Source organism: Amphiura filiformis, chromosome 2, assembly GCF_039555335.1.
Source record: "Amphiura filiformis chromosome 2, Afil_fr2py, whole genome shotgun sequence".
NCBI lineage: Eukaryota > Metazoa > Echinodermata > Ophiuroidea > Amphilepidida > Amphiuridae > Amphiura > Amphiura filiformis.
Genome location: NC_092629.1, coordinates 46,102,779 through 46,128,185, shown reverse-complemented (window position 1 = coordinate 46,128,185; position 25,407 = coordinate 46,102,779). Strand labels below are relative to the sequence as shown.

Below are 25,407 nucleotides of genomic sequence, written 5' to 3'. Positions count from 1 at the left end.
AATAGAAGTATTTTGGTGGTTAAATGGTCAAAATCGGTCAAAAACTTTTCGAATTATGAATTTTCAAAGTTTCCCATTCTGACCGGTCATTGGAACGAAATAAAATGACAAGGTCCAAAAATATCAGTTGGGAGCAAAATTGGCATAAGCATATATTTACCTTTATATATTTCTTTATTTTAACATATATGCAAACATGAAACAAGCATATTGTGAAAGTATCAAAGGGGTTTCTTATGAAATGGCACTTTACTAGTCAATGGCATAAATTATTTTTTCAAACCGAGGCATTGAAATCATGCATTTAGAGAACGTTTTGCCAAAAATCATCCAAGATGGCCGAGAAGTCCAGGTAAACATTTTTTCACAACCAAAAATTTCAATGTTATGGGGTTTAATATGACCAATTAGTAGGTGTATGCAAATTAAATCTTAAGTGTCATTGAAAGTCATTGACTCATTCACAACAATAGAGGTTATCCACTTCACTCATCATGCTCATGTGTGACTTCTAACAAAAGGTGCTGGTTCCCGTAGTATTCCTCATTCAAAATAATTCAATACATGACCTTGGAGTTACCTGCATGACTTTCAAGGGCTATTTTGAAACAGTTATGGTTGCACATTCAGGTACTTCTTTTGAAAGTTCTAAACAAGGTATAGCCAGCAGCAAGTTGTAGATGTATAGACCTAAATATAAGAAAACGTTTACGGTTGAAATCAGGTGAAAAATACATCGAATGAGCACGAAACTTCACATTTATGTTCAGAAAGGTGTCTTCTTAGCATGATTCGAAAGGAGTATGGAAATTCCAAAGGGAAGCTGGTGATTTAATTTGTAACTCGAGATCTACTTGATCTACATGACCTTGGAGTTACCTGCATGACTTTCAAGGGCTATTTTGAAACAGTTATGGTTGCACATTCAGGTACTTCTTTTGAAAGTTCTAAACAAGGTATAGCCAGCAGCAAGTTGTAGATGTATAGGCCTAAATATAAGAAAACGTTTACGGTTGAAATCAGGTGAAAAATACATCGAATGAGCACGAAACTTCACATTTATGTTCAGAAAGGTGTCTTCTTAGCATGATTTGAAAGGAGTATGGAAATTCCAAAGGAAAGCTGGTGATTTAATTTGTAACTCGAGATCTACTTTTTCAATTTTTTAACCTTTTTACAGAGGGTATGATAGAGGTATTACTGGCAACTCTGCCAAATTACAGCTCAGTAGGCTACGTTTTTCACCTGAAATTATTGACATGAATATTTTGTGCCATTCTTGAGCAGTGCTGAACTCAGCCACTGGCAATTAAAGCGCACTGTGGCGATGGACCAATTTTGACTCGCACTTACAGGAAAATGAAATAAGTTATGTTGCTGTAATTTGCAAGATAGTTACAAAATATAATTGGCATTAATTTCCCCAATTTTTACAGTAAAATATTGAAAAATAAAAGAATGAGATCAATTTAGAAATGTCTGTGCAAGCAGTGCACAGTTGAGCTCCCTGCATGTCTATAGGAGTGTTCTAATCAAGTTGATGGTTCATTGGTCATCCCTACTTAAATCCATCCCTGACACGTCACAACGTGCCCTATAATGCTGACTTTAAATTGACTGCAAACAGGGGGAGTCCAAGCTCTTCCAGTCTGAACTCTTTGAGCTTCTTTGAGAGAAATTCAACACCTTTTTTGAGTCTCTCATTTCAAGATTAAGATAAAGATTGATGGCATTGGATGTAGACGTAAGAGAGGTCCAGATATTGGGGGAGGATGGGCTCTCTAAAACACATTTCTTTTAGTACAAAAATAGTAACAATTTTTTCAAGTTCAATATAACAAAAATCTAGTACTTTCTGTACATGAATACACCACTTACCAGGGAATCCATTTTTAAGAAATCAGATGAAATCAAGATGGATATCACATTGGTAGGTTCTGTAAAAAAAAAGCAGACAGAAAAATGCAGAATGAGTCATAAAAGGCAAGTGACAAACCCGGTGGGTTCAGTTTGTATTTAAAGGTAGGACGTATGACCGTTCCAAAAGATTTGAAAATGACCCCTATTTTGCGCGAAATCAAGGAAAATTTGCCCCCAAAAACCTCCCCTATTTTTATCATTTTGAGGACGCATTTTCATTTCACCCCCTTTATCACGAGGAATCAAGGACATTTTTTTTTTTTTTTTACCCCTATTTTTACCATTTCAAGGACGCTTTTGAATTTTCCCCCTATTTCACGGGGAAATGAGGACAATAACGAAAACTGTAGCAGTAAACGCAGAGCGAAAGTCCTAGAAATACACCCTATTTTTCATTTCAAGGACAATTTTGCTCCAAAACACCCCTAATTTGGACAATCACAACAATTTTGTCCTCGAAAATTCCATGGACATTTCTTGAAAAGTACCCTAATTGGAACCATCATGCGTACACATTGTCAGTGAAGACTGAACCCACCGGGGTGACAAACCATTTTTTTTTTGGGTGTAAAGCTCCATGCTAATACATATTGCTCTCAATCAAGTACATCAAGTCAAAGCCATAGCCAGGTGGTGTGGGGGTGCAATGTACCCCCTCCAAATATAAATCCGAAAAATTTGCACAAAAAAACATTGAAAATCAGCCCTTTTTTGAAGGAAAATTCACAATAAGGTCCACTTCAGCTCCCCACACCCCCAAAAATAAATCCTGGCTACTCTACTGGCCTGGATCAAGTAGTGGCTTTAACACAAACACAAAGAAAAAAAACACCTATGTACAAAGTAATGTGTATTACAGTTTATCTTTACCCTTTTGACAGTTGTGCACAAATTCATATTCCTTGTGTGGAAGATTATAAGGTAATTTCTTCCATAGGGATGTATGGATTTCAAATGGAATAGGCCATTGCTTAAAACTTAAAGGTGAACCTCATTGAAAATAAAGTTATATATCAATGGAAAGCTTATGATATCAGGATATTAAAAATAATTTTTTCCGATTTTTTTGATGGCCAATAAAGCTGAAAAATTAAAAAATGAATGAATTTTTGGTCTTTTTAAGGCCCCAAAAAGCACCCAAATCAATCGTCTTTGACCTTGAGAATGCTCGTGACGTAAGCTCAGGGTTCGCAGTCACGTGATCCTTCTCCGAAACATGTAAACAAGACTTGCTTCCTGTACTTTGCAAGCTGCCCGGCAAGTCTGATTTTCACAATAAAGCTTGAAATGAGAAGAATCTTCAAGTTGCTGATTCCTTCTATATATATTAGAAATAATAGAATTATTGTCAACACGAAAATGTTCCGTAAATTTTGACAAAATCAGTATATAACTGGCTGGGTATAACTGGGTAATTGAGTTTGAATTTCGCTGGGATCAATTCCATGCGCAAATGATTGCTGCTACCGTATACCGCTCATGTCATGGACTGAATAAACATGATCGAATAACAAATTAAATAACTTGTTTGTGACATTCCCTATTCTTGATTCATTTAAAATATCTGATTTTTAAAAATATCGTAAAGTAAGTTGGCAATGACTGAGTTCGTGCATTGGCCCGATGCATGCCACAGTAATGCATGGACATTGTGTTTACAATCAAACCCGGAAGTAACTGTGTGTCCCGTGTTGACGCCATCATCGAAAAGCGCCCAATTTGAACAATTTCGTTTTGTAATTTAGGGGGTGCCAATATCCAATCTTTGCATGGAGATTATGTCTATCCTGGTGCGTTAGGCAAATAAAATATATTCTTTTCTGCTTCCTGGCATCATAAGCTTTCCATTGATGTATAACTTTATTTTCAATGAGGTTCACCTTTAAGAAAGACCTGTAGCATATTATAATGCATATAATGCACACAATGAATGACAGATGTGCAATAAAATTTGAAAGTATGAATTACCCTTACATAATTTAGGCATATCCGTGCCCATAGTTTCTATGGAGTTTTTCTTCACCTATCTCATTAACCATTGAAAAATCTGCACATCACTTTTGGTTCAGGCCAAAAGTCACTTTCTGGATAGCTGGACTGAACCTGTGATCTGATGTTACACATTCCCTAGGCCACCTGGGTCCATTGGGCTATTCCAGTTGAAACTCAAGCAGCAAGCACCCGCTATGGAATATGTGACCATCCAGCACAACTGAGCCCTGAAGTCGCCAATCATCATTTTTGAGATATTCAACCAAAATATTCTGCTTGAAATTAGCTTTAAAATGATGTATATCATGTCTATAGTACTTGACATTTAAGTAGTGAAAAATCAATAAAACAGTCAATAAATCCTTTGTTTCCTATTGTTTATTGTTAAGTTCAATGGAGCATATCTCAATAGTGGCACTGGCGACATCCGGGCTCAGTTGTGGTGGATGGTCACATATATGACCTTGATCTTCCACACAGGGAATGTAGATTTCAGATGGGGTTACCTGGATGACTCCATTTGAAATCTAGACCCCTCCCCTTACCTAATTTAGGCATTTCCATGCCCATGGTTTCTATGGAGTTTCTCTTAACATATCTCATTAGCCACTGGAATATCTGCACATCACAATGGACAGATATGTCAACTTCTTCCCATCGCTGTGCTTCGGTCGATAGGTACTCAGCAAAGTAACGCATCTCTACGATTAACAAGTCACGAGGGCATTGGAAGTCACGCTTGACTGCAACAGTGAAAGAAAATGAATTAATGACATTAATTACAGGATTATTAGCATGTAAACTGCATGATATTGGACTCTTGTCATTTTTGACATTTGCTTACAAAGTAACTTTTTTCAGAGTCTTGTTTTAGCAGTGATGTAGCTACAGTAACTTGCCACACATCACTTGACCACTCGATGGGGATCAGGAGATCCTCGTAGATGGCGGGCAGGCAGGGTAGTAGCTATAGGCGGTCGCGGTGGTGAGCTACTCAGTTTTGGAGCCCACCACACAGTGGCGAGTCCAAAATTGTACAAATTTATTGAATTAGTCAAGTTTGACAACAAATTGTCAAATATGCAAGATTTTCTTCAAATGCCACCCAGCACTAAAAGTATGCTAGCTATAACCCTGCGGGCAGTTCATTGAACCAGCATCCCGGTTGAGTGTACTTTTTGTGTCTTACAGGATATTCTTGCTCGGTGTGCGTGGTTAAGCATGTAAGCGATAAATTTGTTTGGTTCCTGGGAGCTCCTGGGTATCTTTATTACACATTCATAGATAGCGAGAACTAATCAGAGCAAACTTTAGAAAAATATTGTGTATAATTGTGTATAACACATGGCGCGTACTCCACATACAACATGTAGTACTTACTAACATGTTAATTTTATTGTTGGCTGATGCATTTATACGCACTATTTGCTTGTATTTCAATTTTGTTATAAAACTTGCAAAAATCATTGGATTTTTTTCTTGTTTATGAAAATTGTACCGAGATGTTGATACGTCTAATGCACTCCCCCTGCGGGACTTGTGCATTTAGACGCATCAACATCTCAGTAAGTATGCATTATTTTGTACAATTTCACTCCCAACAAGTGATACGAATTTATTAACCTATAAATAGAAGATACTATTACAAGTGCATCACGTTGTCACAGAACATGCATGTGGAAGTGCAATGACAAGGCCTAGATTTTGACGAGAATCACAGGATTGATTATCGTAATGATTCTCATAAGATTCGGTTGCAAGAATCAACTTCTCTCATTGTATCATACAGTAAGTGCAGTGACTATGATGGATTTTGATTCTCGCAAACCAAGACGAAATCTAGGCCCTGAATGACAACCAGTGTTGTAGTCGAGTCCTCGTCATCCGAGTCCGAGTCCGAGTCCTATTAGTTCTATATTATTTTCTTGTAAATACATAATTTGTTAGTCCCGTCTTGCATGCCTAGTATAGTTTTGGGGCTGTGCAATATTTATGCGGAACCCGGGGAGGTGTGAAATTGCAAGAGATGCTTTTTAAGGGATTTTGGCGGCCATTTTGAAAAACGCCCTCTAGCGAGAGTTCCCCACATTTTTCGATGGGTCAGACCCCTCTCATTTTATTCAGCGTCCTCAAATCTATAAAAAACACCTTCAAAACTTCTTGTACTCAAACCGAGAACGTGACTTCCATTCTGGACCCTACTATATCCCCTCTCGGCCTGCCAAAAATCGCTTGTCCCCCACTCCCGGCCTGCCAAAAAAAATTTGCACCCCTTTGCACATGCTATTTTTGAGGATCCCAATTTATAAACCTTGGATATATGTTGCTAGTGCAGCGAGCAGGCAAATTTGCATAATATGTAAGCGTTTCCGTAGCTGTTTTCTAAGCAATTTTAGAGCGTTTTATTTGAAAGGTGCCCCATGTGTCAAAGTTGCTTGTTCCCTCCCCCCTCTCAGCTAAATCTGCTTGCCAAAAATTGCTTCCACCCTCCCTTTCGATCGGCCAAAAAATCTTGCCCCTAATTTTACCTTCCCCAAATGCTCATAACAGAGTATAATCACAGACTCCCCCACCCCAACTTATTAGGCTTGTGTTTTAAAGAGGCAAAAGATGCAATATGACAATCAAAATATGACGTCACTACCAAACTTCAGGTGCCAAACAAAAGGGTGTTGGATCTGGTTGTAGGCCTATGCATTATTATTCCGGGAGTGGGGGGATCACGCACGTGTAAAGGTGGTACGGGTATGTGCGGCGGTCAAGGGTCCCTTTTTCATGCTCTCTGGCAGTTCCTTAAGACCCACAGTTTGCATCATGCTCCAGTTCATTGAGCCCAACACTCTGAAAATTGTAGCTCTTTAGCTCAAATTTTTAGTTCACAGGCCTCCACAAAAATGTTGAAATTTCAGTTCATCAAGCCCCTATTTTGCCCACAAATTATTATTCATGTAGGCCTATATTCTAGACTTGCACCTAACCAAGCAGTCATGCTGTATTGCTGTTACAATGTGCGATTGGGCTTTCCGTAGATTGAGCTTTCCGTACAAAACAAACGATTATGATTAAAATCCATTTAACCAATTAAAGATATAACTGAAAGCAATCTTGCTTTTTGGTTGTACTTTTATTTATAAACTGAATTTATTTGCATGTAACATTATGTGATCATTGATCAAGCATAAGAAGAAGTTTACAATGAATGAAAATAAAAGACCTAAAAAGACCCTATTTTGCCGGACTCGAAGCCGAGTCCCTGAGTCCTTGGGGTCCGAGTCCGAGTCCGAGTCCAAGTCCTTAGCTTCCGAGTCCAAGTCCGAGTCCAAGTCCTTGAAAAAAGGACTCGAGTCCGAGTCCGAGTCCTCCAACACTGATGACAACTGTTGTCAACATAGCTGATGCTGGGCTACATCCGTGGTTCGAAGAACAAATTGGACAATAACCAAATTTGTTGCCTTTTTATGTTATGTTAGACTGCACATTACCAGATCCTGTTAGAATATTATGAAACTAGTCTCTTAATTAACAAGAACACATTTGAACCCCATGAGAACTACTTGCCGATAGGCCAAAATTAATATTGTGTCCAATTTTGAACCAATCAAGGAGGGTATTAAAGATCATCTGCAAATGCAAGTTTAACCATACATAGTTTAATGCCTGGTCATGTCATAATTGGCAATTGAAATGAGCATTTCAAGTTATCAACCAATCAGAAATGTTGTTAGATGACCAGTAGTGTCCAGGGGGCAAGTTAATCTCAAAATCTCAAGTAACATACAAACATTGCAAATAATGTCAATTTCGAGGAGGCAACAGTAAGAGCTTGGTGACATAAAATACAGAAGCTGTTATGTTCTCTTACCATTCTTGGCTTCATCACAGACATGAATAACCATATTTGGCCTGCAAGAATGTGAAGCAAACACAAAAGATTTATTTAATACTTAATAGAAACAAATTAAAATGAATACTACGCTACGCATGCAAATAAACACATGCATAAAATGATACGCTCAACACACTTTAAAATTAAATCTATAAGAATTGCTTTGTCCGTGTAAATCACTTCTTGCAATCTTGCATTATAAATTTAGTAAACACAAAATGGCAGTGAGCAAAAACAACTAGTTTGCATCTGACATGCCAGTCAATCACATTCCACATGGCCCATGATTGGTTAGCATCACGTAACTATTGTGGTGCCTTCCCTAGGAACATGATTTCTGAACACTATCTTGATGTATTTAATGATAATCATTTTATAACTGCCGTGACAAGATTACGATGTTCTAGTCATTGCCTTCGAGTCGAGATAGGACGCGGAGAGAAAGTTTGCCTTATGATGAACGCGTTTGTTTTTTATGCGACAATTAAAGAAGAAGTTGAAGATGAATTGCACTTTCTCCTAAAATGCAGCTTCTTCGATGATCTTAGAGCAAAATATTTCCCCTCCTGTTTGGACTCGAGGCCAACAATGGCAAATTTCATTCGCTTTTATGACTTCATCAAATGAGCACACTTTAAAAGAACTTGCTTCATACTGCCATTATGCACTGCTTACCAGATACAGTATTGAAAACAATTACTGACTTCATTTGTATGTGTTTCTAAAATTGGTTAATATTGTAATCATTGATTTTATAGATGTGAAAAGTGGCCTATATTTACAATTTAATAAAACTCTCCATTTAAGGGCTGGGGTATGAACGCTTGGACAGTATTTATTTTGGGACATTAGAGCACATCAGACATATCGAATTGCATTCTGAATAATGAAGAATGTCATTCTGATATCAAATAATTTTTTATTTTTGAAATTCGCAATTTAATACACATTTTATGGCAAATCATTAAAATTGATATTTTTGATATTTAACAGTACTTGAAGTAAACTTTATAAATCTGATGATTTATACTTAAAGTGTATGTAGGTGGGATGAAAAGCCCGACGATCAATTGAAAATTTTGACCTTTAGTAATGAAGATATGGATTTTTTTCCCAAAACACCAAAAAAATTAGGTCTTTTGGGAAAAATCCATATCTTCAATATGAAAGGTCAAAATTTTCAATTGACCGTCGGCTTTTCCTCCCTGCTACATACACTTTAAGAATATATCATTAGATTTATATAATTTACTTTGAGGACTGTTATATATCAAAAATTTGAAAAATATCAAATATTTATAATTTGTCATAAAATTTGTATTATATTGTGATTTAAAAAAATGAAAATTATTTGATATCAGAAAGACATGCTTCAGATTCAGAATGCAATTCGATAGGTCTGAGGTGCTCTCATGTCCCACAAAAATACTGTCGAAACGCAATAAACGCCATTTTGGATCCCTTAAGAGGCTGAACTGAACTGAACTGATTCTAACCAATCACAGGCCATGTGAAGTTTAATTGACAGGGACAAAAAAATGGAAAAGGGGTATAATCCTTCTTGTCTTCCATGAGCAACCGCGTCACATCGGGTATAATCTTCCTTCCAGGAGCAACCACTGTGCATGATTGACGGGCTATTCCATTGCTCGTAATAGGGTAGTGTATTTTAGCGGGACAATGCTGGATCATAGTGGTGCACACGCGCGTTCACGATGTGCAAGGTAGACTTTCGCCACTTGGCATGTGGTTGTTGGTGTAGGGGTGTGGGGGTGTGTGTGTTGGGGGAGGGGGCGTGTTGTCCGAGATGTTAGGAATGATTTAATAATAGTTATTAATATTGGAAGAACGTTTTAAACTTTTAATTTAAGGCATCATATAGGCCTACGATTTTATACTATTTTAGATTTAGACAAAATAATAAAATAGCATTTAAAAATCATATTAATAGGCCTATTTATTATCGCACGCCATGGTAACAATTAAAAAATGGCACACTTTCCGATAAAAATTTGGGAAACAAATTAATTTAAAAAAAAATAAAATAAAAACAATCTTTCTTAAACCAAATTTTCATGAAATTGAGGGCCATCAATAAACCAAAATGCACCCCGAATCTGTCGCACATCCCCATAGTAGGCCTACCCTCCTTTCCACCCCGTTAGACGTGTAATATAACCGCCACGAGTATTTTTTTTTTACCTGTAGGCAAGCTCACCCCTACAGTCGCAATAGTTCTAGCCCAGATAGCTTTTAACTCACGCCTACTAATAACGTACTTTCATCAAGTGATGGTGCTATAAGGTTTACCACGGAAGCTGTTTGGTTTACCGTGGAAGAAGATTATACCATATATGAAAAAATGTGCACATTTCGACATTAAGCCCCATAGAACTCCACAATAAACAGCCAAAAAGCGAGTAGGGGTCTCTTTCACTTTTCCTCATTATTTTGACAGTTATAACAACAATGTGTACATCCATATCAAAAGGATGCACTTGTCGGATGCTACATGTGTCTCTTTTTACATAGCTAGGAATTAAAGTTTAAGAATACAGAGAACATTCCTAAATGATGTGACTTGGGGATGATTTGAAGTGACCTCCACTTGAGATGTGTTGGGTTTTTATTCCTAGCTATTATGTAAAAAGAGACACATGTAGCAGCCAACAAGTACATCCTTTTGATATGGATGTAATAATTGTTATATCCAGGGACAGACTTAGGTTTCAGTTTTCTACTGGCCCTCCGGGCCAGTGAAATGGCAGATCTAGTGGCCCTGCAATAAATTTACTGGCCCAGCTTTTTCAATATATTCTACTGCCAAAAAGAAAGAAAAAAAAAAAAAAAAAAAACTCTAATATTTTTGTTGGTGTTTTGGGGGAAAAATCTATATCATTTTTTAATCATTTGCCATAAAATTATTTGATATCAGAAGGACATTCCTCGTTTTTAAAATGCAATTCGATATGTCTGATGTGCTCTCAGGTCACACAGAAAATATAGTATATGGGGAAATGTTATTTATTTTTTGCTTTCATTTTTTTCATACACAATCTTGCCACCAAGGTTTTTCTTAAGCAGAAATTTATGTAGAATCAAAATATCATGGGTGTCATTTTTTTTTAAACTGTTCTTGGGTGTTTTTTTGGCGGTTTTTGGCAACTATCATATTTTTCAATAATTCATATGTTTTCAGCCCAATTTCCATTTTATTTGCTGTATAATATGAACTAATGTGTGCTGAATATTTTTTTAATAAAAATTAATGGTCAAATGTTATCCCAGAAGAAATTTGGACAGACACTTTTATCAAATTGGGTGATTGTAGGTGTTTTTGGGTACTTTTGGGTGCAATTTATAATGTATATATAGAGTGTTTTCTAGTGATGTGGTCGACATGCCTTTGTTTTTTTTTTTTTTAGTTTTTTGTAATATTTTTGGCCAGAAAAGCAAGTTATAGGCCCAAACTGACTTGTTATTCAAGGTTGAAACCAGAGAAATACTGCTACTAAAAAAAAAAAAAAATGCCAATTTTTTTTTTTTTTGTTGTATGAACTTGTACATTTTGATTACCTTTGCTTCTATTGAACAGTCAGGGACACATTGAATTAGTATGCATTGCTAGCTGTTCAATAGAAACAAAAGTAATTAAAATGTACAACTTTTTCCAACTTTGTAAAAAAAAATTGGCATTTTTTTAATTTTTTTGAGTAGCAGTATTTCTCTGGTTTCCAACCTTGAATAACAAGTCAGTTTGGGCCTATAACTTGATTTTCTGGCCAAAAATATTTTTTGAAATAAAAAAAAAAAAAATTTTTTATATTTTTTTTTTAGAATTTATTTTTATGTCGACACACTGTCGACGTCGGTATACGAATTATATCGACATGTCGACAATAAAAAACGGTGCCGACCACATCACTAGTGTTTTCAAATGTGAAAAGATAACAAGTTTGTCACTATTCGCCGTAGAAGTGACGTCATAATTGGATTAACTACCATAGCAATAGATATATACAATTTTTGACTCTATCGCCCTGCACTACAAGCAGGTTGCACTCATCACCTGTGTATCTGCATTCATAGATTGAATATAATACCGCTCTTTGAATATAATACCGCTCTTTTCCAAAAATACTAATCTTACAGGTGCGAGTGATCAGCATGATATGAATATTCTATAGAGTTACGGTCCATGTCTTTCCCTGTTCTTTGACATCTATGGTTCAGTGCATAGGTACCACATAAACTTTGTACAGTGCAGAGCGATATAGTCAACAATTGTATTCATCTGTTGCTATGGTAGCCTTACGTCACTTATAGCGAATGCATGTACTTTTTGATACAAAAACTCGACCGTAGGCCCTACTACCCAGTTTATAAGTCCTGTGGCCTTTTAATAATGACAATGTGCCACCTATCCTAGCATGTTGTTTGGGTCACAAGTAACATATTTATACATGTTTACAAAAATCCAGATGCAGCAGAAGGCGGCCATCTTGTTTTTCAAACTGGCGCCCATTTTGCAAAATATTTCCAATATTTTTCAAACTGATGTGGTTTATTGGCACAGTAGCAATGGTTTTATTGGCACAGTAGTGTTGTTTTAGGCTTGTTGTATTCGTTTTATCATGTTGGCATGCAGTAGCACCAATATTGATGATTTTCAAATTCAAAAAGGCCGCCAAGAATTCAAAATGGCCACCGAAATCAATTTATTTCCTTCAATCATACAATGAGCCTATATCAAGCTGGTAAAATAGGAGATTGGACATGTGCCATGAATATTAAAATAATAACACACACAAATCCGATACTAAATGCACCCCCCCCCCCTTGTGCAAGTTGACCTATCTGTCTATCACATTTAAATGATGACTTCATTTTGCATATTATAACATTTTAAAATGCCATAGAAAATGTTTCTTGGCCCATACGTGTATCCTTTAAACAAGAACAAGAGCAGTTGGTGGTGCTAGTTTGGGCTGCAGGCTGTATCAATACATCCATAAGCCCAAATATTTTGAACGGAGATGTGCCACACAGATTTTCGGATGCTGACTTTTCTATACCTTCTTTTTGCTGTTTCTGCAACCCATCAGTATACCAATTTTTCACAAAATGCACCCAAATTTGCCCTAATTGGGTGCATTTAAGGGCACTTTTTGTCCTGATGTGCCCATTTGGTTGCATTGGTCTCCACTGAAAACCCACCCATCGATATCAATATTGCTAAAAAATCATGGCAAAAATCATTGCCAAACCATGGCAACTTCCTGTACACCTTCAAACAGGAAATAAAATAGGGGTATTGAGAACTGCAGGGTAAAGGGTACCGAGTGATCCCACAAATGGGTTATGGGTCCTGGGGGATGGACTTATATAGGGTTTCTAGGGATGGAGTTCGGGATACCAGGGATGGGATAAAGAGTACCGGAGACAACATTAGGTATATCAAGGATGGGGTTAGAAATACCAAGGACATGTTTAGGGGTGACCATGAAAGAAGGTTAGGTGTACCAATGACAGGGTTCCCCGAAGGTCCCAGGGACAACAGTTTATGGGTCCAGGTGAAGGGATTAGGGGTTCCATGGATCGATGTGATTAGGGGTATCAACAATGGGGCTTGGGGTATCAAGGAACAGGGTTAGGGATTCCGTAGACGAGGGTTAGGGGTTCCAGGAATGGGGAGAGCCCCATGGTCAGTGTTAGGCGATCTAGGGATATGGTAAGGGGATTGGGGATAGAGTTAAGTGCCTCAGGGTTTGGATAATGGGTACCAGGGACAGAGGATTTGACTAGTGGTACTAAGGACTGTGCAGGGTAAAGGGTACAACTGGTTATGGGTCCCGGTGAAGGGGTTAGGGTTTCAGGGATGACCAGTCATGGGTTCCAGGAATGGGGTTAGAGGTCACATGGTCATGTTTGAGGTCCCAGGGATAGGATGAGGTACTGGGGATTGAGTTAGGGTTCCCAGGGTTGGGGTACTGGGTACCATGCAGGAACGGGGTAAGGGGTACCGGGCACTGGGTAAGGGGAACCGTATAATGTGGGGTTACAGGTGCCGAAGATGGGATTAGGGGTCTGTCTAGTCTCGGGGACAGACTTTTTAGGTTTTAGGAATGGAGTTAAAGGTCCCGTAGTAGGTTTAAGGTTAGGATAGGGTTAGGGGTACTGAGGATGGAGTTTGGAGGTTCCAGGTTTGGCGTTAGGAGTCCCAGGGATGACATTAGGAGTAATGACGACTGTGCAAGGGTACTGGAGTAAGAGACGTAGGGTACTAAGGATGTGGTTAGCAGTGGCGTAGGGTCATAGCGGCAGGGGGGTGCCAAGGATGGGGTTATGGGCTACCTGGCCCCGAGTACATATCAGGTTATGGGCCACTGGGTCCATGGATGGGTCTAGGAGTCCCAGGGATGGGTAGGGGTACTGGCCAGGGATGGGGATAGATGTACCAAAAAACACGGTTATGAGAACCGAAGAGGATATGGGTAGGAGCATTCGGTACTAGTAATGGGATACATGTTATGGGGTAGGCCTACATGAACAGGTATCAGAGTATGATGTACATTTAGCAGGGTACATGGTTATGAGGTACCGAAATAAGGGTATTGGGTACAGATTAGGATTACGGGTTAGGGTATGGGTATGCGCTGGCCCAGAGTACATCAAACTTGGCGGGAACATAATTATCATTATCATATCCTGAGGACATTAGGTGGAGGCGCCGTGTTTAATGTTAGCTTTGGTCTACCCGGCTTTCCCGGGTGGGATTTAATGGCCTCTAATGAATCTGACCCTGTTCTGTCAGTATCCGTGACATGAAACCCGTGGCACACAGATTAAGTTTCACCATATGGTTTCACTCATCAAACTGCAGTGTGCACAACCATGCATGCCATGCATGGTGCTGTGCAATATGATATCTGTGATCAAACCGCACAAGCAAGGTCCAAGGATTTATGCACTGTGCAATGTGATACGGTGATCAAACCACGCATGGAAGGGCCAAGGTTTTGCGCATGCACAACAGATGACCGCTATGATGGAATATTCCTACAGTATGTACAAGGCATGCTTGCTTAGTTTACCCACAAAGATATGGCTATACACGTGGTACAGGGTTACAATTTATTCATATTCCTATTATACGATTATGACATACACGTATTATCACACATGCAGCTAATCATTTATTCAAACCTGCGTAACTAGTGAAATCGCCTTAACATAGATTATATTTTTTCAGAATTTATAAAGTGAGACTAGATTAAACTAATTTAAATAAGAAATTAGAGAGCAAATACAAGTGGCAATGGTGCTTATGAAGTCACGTTATTTAATTTAAATGGCAAGCAATGATTTTGAAATTTGTGACCCGTGCTAGATATTTGTTTTTTACATTAAATTATCTTTATTTATAATGTCCTATAGGCGTATGTTTGAATAATTTCTCATTGAAAAACGGAGCTCCAAAAAATTGCAGAACTTTAAGCTGAAAGGAGTTTTTATGGAAATATTTCGGGCCAAAAGTAGGACGGCCATTTCTCCGGGCTGATTTTTCATTGAATTTTGCTAGGCAAAATCGTTTACTATTTCCTTATTTTATCGATTTTGATCCGAGTACTTCACAAATTATTGTACTAACGTGTAGCTGGGTTTGGATTTTAATCTGATCTCACCATGCTCACTTTATCATTTTAAATTAATAAGAAATGAAAATCTCTATCAAGGCGATTTCACTTTTCGTCATGTTTAGGCCTAAGTTTCCAAAAAACCCTGGTCTGCATTTTAAACTTCCCGGTTCTATACGCAGACTCTTGTAGAAAGTTAAGTTCAATATTTCAAAAAACCCTGGTACAAGTTCGAACCTCCGAATTTGGAATGTATGTTATTTCACAACATTAGTGTTTGTAGTGGATATTTTCGGGTTCTAATCAAATTTGCATTAAAACGCATACGGTAATTCAAATTTTCGATGGCGTCATCATATCCACTTTCTGTTAACAGTTCCTTCTGTACATTAATTTTCACTACAGCTACAAAGGCACAAATTTAAAGTCACATCCCTTTCTCGCTCCCCTTTCTATTATGGTATTAACATGGAAATGAAAGGCTTAGGCCTACATCAAGTTAACTGAACTGACACGTTAAATTTTAACATGGATGGAAATTTCATAGTTCTTTTCTTTTCATAGTTAGATGCTCTGGCTAGCACGATCCCGCTCCCCTTTCTCGTATTGTTGTAATAATAACTTGTTCAATTCATTTGTGCCCTTTCTGCACAGCTACAACTATCGCATCGCTCCCCTTTTACAATGAAGGCACCGGAAAAGTTGCCATGGTTGCATAAGCCGGGAGCAAATGAAAGGGTGTGGTCTCGAATTTTATAATGTTCATAAATACGATAGCTCGCAGCCCTTTCTCGCTCCACTTTCTGTGAACTGCAGTTTCTTCTGTACGTTAATTTTCACTACAGCTACAAAGACACAAATTTGACAAAGTCAATTTAAAATAGAAAATCTAGTTCACAGTTAAGCTATAATAGGTCTAGCACGAACCCGCTCCCCTTTATAATATCGTTCTGGTGACATATTGTTCAATTCATCAAGTTGGTCCCTTTGCTGTACAGTTATAACTATAGTCCGCATCCCTTTCTCGCTCCCCTTTCTATTACCATGAAGGGACATGAATACGACACATAGCACCGGCAAAGTTGCAAATGGTTGCATAGGTCTGGAGCAAATGAAAGGGCGTGGTCTCGGATTTTACCGCGGAATTCTAGTTCGGGCATGATGTTCATAAATACGATAGCTCGCACCCCTTTCTCGCACCACTTTCTGTTAACTGCAGTTCTTCTGTATATTAATTTTCACTACAGCTACAAAGACACAAATTTAAAGTCGCATCCCTTTCTCGCACCCCTTTGTTCATTAAGTCCATGTCCTTTCTATTATGATATTAACATACAGGGAAATGAAAGGTATTTAGGCCTGCATCAAATTAAACTGACACAGTTAAATTTTAACACGGAAAATCTAGTTCATAGTTAAGCTATGATAGGGCTAGCGCGAACCCGCTAACCTTTCTTAAATGGTTCTGGTGACATCTTGTTCAATAGATGCTCTAGCTATGATAGGGCTAGCACGATCAAGCTCCCCTTTCTCGTATTGTTGTAATAATAACTTGTTCAATTCATTGGTACCCATTCTGTTCAGCTACAACTATCGGCTAAGTCCGCATCCCTTTCTCGCTCCCCTTTCTATTACCATGAATACGACACTTAGCAGCGGATAAGTTGCATAGGCCTGCAACAATAAAAGGGTGTGGTCTCGGATTTTTATGCCGAATTTTTAGATCGGTCATGATGTTCATAGACGTGATAGATACGATACTGTTATAGCTCGCACCCCTTTCTCGCACCACTTTCTGTTAGTAAGCTGCAGTTTATTCAGTACAAATTATGGATGACTTTTCTTTACAGCTACAAAGACACAAATTTAAAGTCGCATCCCTTTCTCGCTCCCCTTTGTATATTAAGTCCATATCCTTTCTAACATGCATGGAAATGAAAGGCATTATAGGCCTACATCAAATTAAACTGACACGGTTCAATTTTAACATGGGTAATCTAGTTCATAGTTAAGCTATGATAGGGCTAGCGCAAACCCGCTCCCCTTTCTTAAATGGTTCTGGTGACATCTTGTTCAATTCATCAAGGAGTCCTTTTAATTTTCTGTACAGCTACAACTATCGGGTAAGCATGGTAAGTCCGCATTCCTTTCTCGCTCCCCTTTCTATTACCATGAAGGGACATGGATACGACACTTACCACCAGAAAAGTTGTAATGGTTGTATAGGTCTGGAGCAAATGAAAGGCTGTGGTCTCGGATTTTACCGCGGAATTCTAGTTCGGTCATGATGATCATAAATACCATAGCTCGCACCCCTTTCTCGCACCACTTTCTGTTAACTGCAGTTTCTTCTGTACATTAATTTTCACTACAGCTACAAAGACACAAATTTAAAGTCGCATCCCTTTTTCGCTCCCCTTGTATATGAAGTTCGTATCCTTTCTATTATTATATTAACATACAGGAAAATGAAAGACTTTAAGCCATACATCAAATTAAACTGACAAGGTTAAAATTTTAACATAGAAATTATAGTTCATAGTTAGATGCTTTAGCTATAATAGGGCTAGCACGATCCCGCTCCCCTTTCTCGTATTGTTGTAATAATAACTTGTTCAATTCATTTGTGCCCTTTCTGCACAGCTACAACTATCGCATCGCTCCCCTTTTACAATGAAGGCACCGGAAAAGTTGCCATGGTTGCATAAGCCGGGAGCAAATGAAAGGGTGTGGTCTCGAATATTACCGCGGAATTCTAGTTCGGTCATGATGTTCATAAATACGATAGCTCGCACGCCTTTCTCGCACCACTTTCTGTTAACTGCAGTTTCTTCTGTACATTAATTTTCACTACAGCTACAAAGACACAAATTTAAAGTCGCATCCCTTTCTCGCTCCCCTTTGTACATTAAGTCCATGTCCTTTCCATTATGATAAAATTAACATACAGGGAAATGAAAGGTATTTAGGCCTGCATCAAATTAAACTGACACGGTTAAATTTTAAAATGGAAAATCTAGTTCACAGTTAAGCTATAATAGGTCTAGCACGAACCCGCTCTCCTATATAATATCGTTCTGGTGACATATTGTTCAATTCATTAAGTTGGTCCCTTTGCTGTATAACTATCGGTTAAGTCCGTATCCCTTTTTCGCTCCTTTTTCTATTACCATGAACGGACATGAATACGACACATAGCACCGGCAAAGTTGCAATGGTTGCATAGGTCTGGAGCAAATGAAAGGGTGTGGTCTCGGATTTTACCGCGGAATTCTAGTTCGGTCATGATGTTCATAAATACGATAGCTCGCACGCCTTTCTCGCACCACTTTCTGTTAACTGCAGTTTCTTCTGTACATTAATTTTCACTACAGCTACAAAGACACATTTAAAGTCGCATCCCTTTCTCGCTCCCCTTTGTACATTAAGTCCATGTCCTTTCTATTATGATATTAAGGGCTGGGGTATGAGCGACCTTGAAGTTCCGGTATCTGGAGAGGGGAAGCAATGAGTTACCCCAAATCACAGCGGCAGGTAGTGACTGGGCAGCCGAGTGCGAAGAGATATTTATTTTGGAAGGTTCGTGTTTGTTTTAAATTTGGGGGCGTGTGTCCAAAATTTGATATTTTTGGTCATATTTCAAAAGCGACATGCCAAAGACAACTCTTTGGGCACATAGTTTGTTATTGTTATTGCAGTTCTTTTCCACATACCTACGTTAACATTCGATTGGGTGATTTACTAATATTATATATTTTATGACTGCAATTTGGCGTTTTCAATGCGTTTTACACGTATCATGAAATTAACGCAAATATCTAGTCACGCTGCTTTTTAGAATTTTTACCTGATCGTCGGCTTTTTGCAGGCAACAGAATGCAGATTGGCTCACGATAGATGTCGTATTCCTCTATGTGGTTCACTCATTGATAAAATGAGTTTGCATTCCTTGTAACAACACACACATTGCCGCCTGGAAACCGGGTCTGGTACTGATTTTGGGACAGCCAATAGACTTCAGCGCCAGATCAAATCTCATAAAACCACACGACTGACGACTATGTGTTTATGTTTCCCGCACGAAAGCTTGTGTCTACATCTATTACTATACTTCTTTGGAAACGTTGACCTTTGACCATTCTTTGTATAACGCCTGATATGACCTTGATATGTTCGCTGGATTGGGTACGTTATAGCATCCATTTCATTGAGGTGTTAGGAATTGGTCAGTAGATAATACTTGCAGGGATACAATAGTTTAACATGGTGTGTGAGCATGGTGAAAGACTCATTATTGATTAGGCGCTGACATATTAAAGGCACAGGTCCTTTGCGTGTATAGCAGAAAATTTTAATAGAATGTGTGAATAGAATGTTTGGAATTTTGCAACTAAAATACTAACTGCATTCTGCATTATGTATTTATTTATTTATTTAGGCCTATGCCTATTTATTTATTTACTGACTTATTTATTTATTTTATTTATTTGGTATATTAGTTAGTAGGCCTAGTTAGTAATATTCCATGATAGGCCTACGTCGGTTTATTATTGATTGTTGATAACTTGACAACTTGATTGATTGATCGATTGATAGTCATTTCACATTATATTCCTAGTTTATAGGCCAATTTGAATAACATCGCACATTAGATACATAAACCTATCAGTATTGATTTATTCTATTCAGCAATATCAAGGATTACTATCAAACTTCTCATAGCTGATTGTCAGTTGGTTCAGTGGTAACGCAGTAGGTTTTACAACACCGAGGTCCCGGTTCGATTCCCACCTCTGCCTATTTTTTGCAAGGCTGAGAAAAAAAATGAAATTTCTGGACTGCAAACTTATTTGGCGCGCGATCTGAGCTGGTCCTTTTCTGGTGGCTGTGTCTGTTACAAGCACACTCCCTCTGCATCCAAACCAGGTTCACGCTCATTACACCTCCCTTAACATACAGGGCAATGAAAGGTATTTAGGCCTGCATCAAATTAAACTGACACAGTTAAATTTTAACACAGAAAATCTAGTTCATAGTTAAGCTATGATAGGGCTAGCGCGAACCCGCTCCCCTTTCTTAAATGGTTCTGGTGACATCTTGTTCAATACATCAAGGAGTCCCTTTTCTGTACAGCTACAATTATCGGGTAAGTCCGCATCCCTTTCTCGCCCCCCTTTCTATTACCATGGAGGGACGTGAGTTAAGGTTAGCCGAGAGTTTTTCATGCGCTTGATATCAGAGGGGCGTAAGTTCATAACAGACACAGCCATGCAGAAAATGAACAAGCGTGTACACTGGGCCGTAGGGCCTATACTTACAATAGAATATCGATCCACGGTCAAGACATGAAACTTGGCTTAGCTCGTGCCCGGAGCTCGTGAGTCGGTGGGGGGGGGGGTGGTGTCATGAGGGGCGGCATGCCGGGTCGGATGCCGGGGGGGCACAAGCCGCTTTCGCAATTTTCATAAGGATTTTTAAATTTTAAAATTGATTGGGGGCACTTCGTCAAGCTACGCCCTGGAAAATGTGTTGATTTTGAATTTATAGCCTTGATATCTTTGATGAAATAAATAATTGCTGATATTCCCCTGATTACAATGTAATAGGGTACAACAATAACATCAACAACAATATCAAAAAGCAATTATTTGCAAATCGAATTTGGGAAGAACAACGAGACAGACTTAGCAGGCCTACGAATTTCTGAATTATATAAAGTGAACAACAATCAATCACGATTCACTGCAGTCAGCGAATCAATCAAATAAAACTAAAAAGAAAGGAGCAAGAAAGAATAAAGAAATAGTGAAAGAGAAAGAAAGAGAGAGAAAGAAAGAGAAAGAGAAGAAAGAAAAATAACGAAAATGAAAGAAGAAAGAAAGAAAGAAAGAAATGAAAAAAAAGAAAGAAAAATGATAAGGCGAAAGAAAAGAGGAAAGAAAGGAAGTAAAAATGAGAAAAGAGAAAAAAAGGAAATTCAGCCTCACGGGACTCGAACCCACAAAAAAGTTTCACAACAGCGTCCCAGTCTAACGCTTTATCCACTCGGCCATACATCAGACGCAATTGCTTGTTCTCGAAGCGGATATATTACTTTAATATGACGCAATTACTTGATTACAATCGCGTCCGCACAATGGCTCTTAGAATAAACACGCATGTCGGCGCTGAAATTTTGAACGAACTGATGGAGGAAAAACCTCGCTTTTTGCAATACTAGCTTCAATTTGGAGTGAAAATCAAATGGGATAGCAATTGGCAGAATGTTGAGAAATAATGTAGGTATTCAGATGTCTAAATTAACGTCCCGTAATCAAGATATCGATAATTTCACAAAACAGTTTTTTCTCAGGCAAGATTATCGAAAATGTTCCCCAAAAACGGGCTTTTAAAATTTAATCGGTACTGTATTTGGTTCTTCCCCATGGCAACATTATTTCTTTAATCGATTTGTAGTACAATGCAAAAAAGAAGAAAACAATCACTCGGCGTGGTTTTATACGAGGCGCACATTTGAAAAAAAACGCATGGAACGCGTTTTTGATCTTGTGAACATGGTGCGTAAACGGCTTTTAAACGAAGGATTTTCAAATTTATTCTAAAATTTGTATAAACACACAAGAAAAATGTTAAGTTACATCCAATGCACCAACATTTCACTTGCTGCGATATTTGATTACTGAGAAAACTCTGTTTTAGAGAACAACTTTATACGTCTTTTATACGTTTTTTATACGTTTCTTTGTATAACCTTAATACGACACTTAGCACCGGAGAAGTTGCCATGGTTGCATAGGGCTGGAGCAAGTGAAAGGGTGGAGCAAATGAAATGGTGTGGTTTCGGATTTTACCGCCGAATTCTAGTTCGGTCATGATACGATAGCTCGCACCTTTTTCTCGGACCACTTTCTGTTAACTGCAGTTTCTTCTGTGTATCAATTTTCACTACAGCTACAAAGACACAAATTGAAATTTAAAGTCGCATCCCTTTCTCGCTTCCATTCATTTGTATTTATTAAGACGAATCATAGTTAGATGCTCTAACTATGATATGGCTAGCACGATCCCGCTCCCCTTTCTCGTATTGTTGTAATAATAACTTGTTCAATTCATTGGTTTATGGTACCCATTCTGTTCAGCTACAACTATCGGCTAAGTCCGCATCCCTTTCTCGCTCCCCTTTCTATTACCATGAATACGACACTTAGCAGCGGATAAGTTGCATAGGCCTGCAACAATAAAAGGGTGCGGTCTCGGATTTTTATGCCGAATTTTTAGATCGGTCATGATGTTCATAGACGTGATAGATACGATACTGTTATAGCTCGCACCCCTTTCTCAGTCGCACCACTTTCTGTTACTAAGCTGCAGTTTATTCAGTACAAATTATGGATGACTTTTCTTTACAGCTACAAAAGACACAAATTTAAAGTCGCATCCCTTTCGCTCCCTTTGTATATTAAGTCCATATCCTTTCTAACATGCATGGAAATGAAAGGCATTATAGGCCTACATCAAATTAAACTGACACGGTTCAATTTTAACATGGATAATCTAGTTCATAGTTAAGCTATGATAGGGCTAGCGCGAACCCGCACCCCTTTCTTAAATGGTTCTGGTGACATCTTGTTCAATTCATCAAGGAGTCCCTTTTCTATACAGCTACAACTATCGGGTAAGTCCGCATCTCTTTCTCGCTCCCCTTGAAGGGACACTGATGAATACGACAATTAGCACCGGAAAAGTTGTAATGGTTGTATAGGTCTGGAGCAAATGAAAGGCTGTGGTCTCAGATTTTACCGCGGAATTCTAGTTCGGTCATGATGTTCATAAATACGATAGCTCGCACCCCTTTCTCGCACCACTTTCTGTTAACTGCAGTTTCTTCTGTACATTAATTTTCACTACAGCTACAAAGACACAAATTTAAAGTCGCATCCCTTTTTCGCTCGCCTTTGTATATGAAGTTCGTATCCTTTTTATTATTATATTAACATACAGGAAAATGAAATACTTTAAGGCCTACATCAACTGACAAGGTTAAAATTTTAACATAGAAATTACAGTTCATAGTTAGATGCTTTAGCTATGATAGGGCTAGCACGATCCCGCTCCCCTTTCTCGTATTGTTGTAATAATAACTTGTTCAATTCATTTGTGCCCTTTCTGCACTGCTACAACTATCGCATCGCTCCCCTTTTACAATGAAGGCACCGGAAAAGTTGCCATGGTTGCATAAGCCGGGAGCAAATGAAAGGGTGTGGTCTCGAATTTTACCGCGGAATTCTAGTTCGGTCATGATGTTCATAAATACGATAGCTTGCACCCCTTTCTCGCACCACGAGACTAACCGCCTGACCACATAGTGGACAACGGAGAAGGTCACGGGCACTCTATTTAGTATACACATACACAATGCATACACTGTTGATAACCCGGTGAGATTTCACTTGGTTTTGCCCGCTAGAACAAAATCTTAAGGCCCTTCACAAATAATTGGTTTTGAGTTTACTGTTTCCCTCCCGCATCCAAAATTGAGAATTGCAAAATATTTAATTAGGCCTATTTGATATTTATTTGACATTTTCTCTTTCAAATGACATTTTAATTACATTAATTTGCTACTCATATAAATGTGATCATCCTAAATTAACTATGATGCTGAACAAACAAAGAACCCCTCTGCATTATTATCAATGTATAAAATCAACCATAATTGCAATATAATAATAAATTTGATTCGCTTCAAAGTAAAAAAAAGTAATTAATAATTATTTTAAGTTACCTCGTGCCTTTTTTAAAACAGGAAAAAAACCCACTATTATTAAAGGTTCATATACGCATTTGATATAGGCCTACTGCAGGGCCTATATAGAATAATGAAGTTTCAAATTCAAGTTCACTGAACTTTATTCACAGTGGATGTATCACGTACATCTCTGTGGGTAAACAAATCATGCACTGTAGGAATATTCCATCACAGGAAATTTGGGGGTCATCTGTTGTGCATGCGCAAAACCTTGGACCTAGCTTGCCTGGTTTGATCACAGATATCATATTGCACATACACACACAGTGTATGCATGGTGGTGCACACTGCAGTTTGATCGGTGACACCACATGTTGAAACTTAATCTGTGCGCCCACGTGTTTCATGTCACGTGCAGGGTCCAGGGTCTAGAATTGATTGTTTATACTCTGCATGCTTTGCCTGTCAGCAGTCAATTACAGGCATCCATCAAAGTTTCTCAAGAGAGCATTGGCCAAAGCTAACATTAATCACGGCGCCTTCACCTAATGGACGGATGAAGACATTTAAGGTGGAATAAGGTTACAGATCTTAAATTCGGGAACTATTTTATAACAAAATGTCATCGTAGAAAGTGAATTCATAATTATAGGTGAGCATTTGAATGTGGGGGTGGGGTGGTGTGGTGTGTATTTGCAGTGTATTATGGAGTTTGTGTATGTGTTGGTATATTAATTAACATGTTACTTGCTTAAACTTATATTTTACAATGCTCATTATAATGTTTGGAGGAAATAAGTTGAATTTATGGCCATTTTGAATTTTTGGAGGCCATTTTGAATATCAAAGTCAAATCGATGTTAGTGCATACGCTATAAATAATATCCTATAAAGCTTAAAACAAATGCTACTGTACCAATAAATTCACAATAGGAAGGGTCAGTTTGAACAATATTGGGAATGTATTGCCAAAATGGGCGCCGTTTTGAAAAATAAGATGGCCACCAACTGCTGCATCTGGAATTTTGTAGACATGTAGGCCCCTATAAATATGTTACTCGGACCTAAACAACATATTAGGATAGGTGGCACATTGTCATCAAAAAAGGCCACAGGATTTAGTTTGCCAAGGCAACTTTCCGCCCAAACACCCATCAAAAATGCAAAAAAATAAAATCCGCCCAAAAAATTTAAACATTTGAACACATTTCTTCAATATTTGA

At 38.3% G+C, this 25,407-nt stretch overlaps 1 protein-coding gene across 2 annotated transcripts in view; it reads right to left on the bottom strand.

Annotated features, from left to right (window-relative positions):
* LOC140146287 (SANT and BTB domain regulator of class switch recombination-like) overlaps window positions 1-25,407 on the bottom strand; it is a 60,241-nt gene that overhangs the window by 24,354 nt on the left and 10,480 nt on the right. For both annotated transcript variants that reach the window (XM_072168078.1, XM_072168079.1), the window contains exons 6-8: window positions 7,775-7,815; window positions 4,458-4,655; window positions 1,879-1,937 (exon numbers count right to left, since the gene is read on the bottom strand). In XM_072168078.1, coding sequence (XP_072024179.1) covers window positions 1,879-1,937; window positions 4,458-4,655; window positions 7,775-7,815 — 298 coding nt within the window. The remainder of the gene's footprint in view (window positions 1-1,878; window positions 1,938-4,457; window positions 4,656-7,774; window positions 7,816-25,407) is intronic.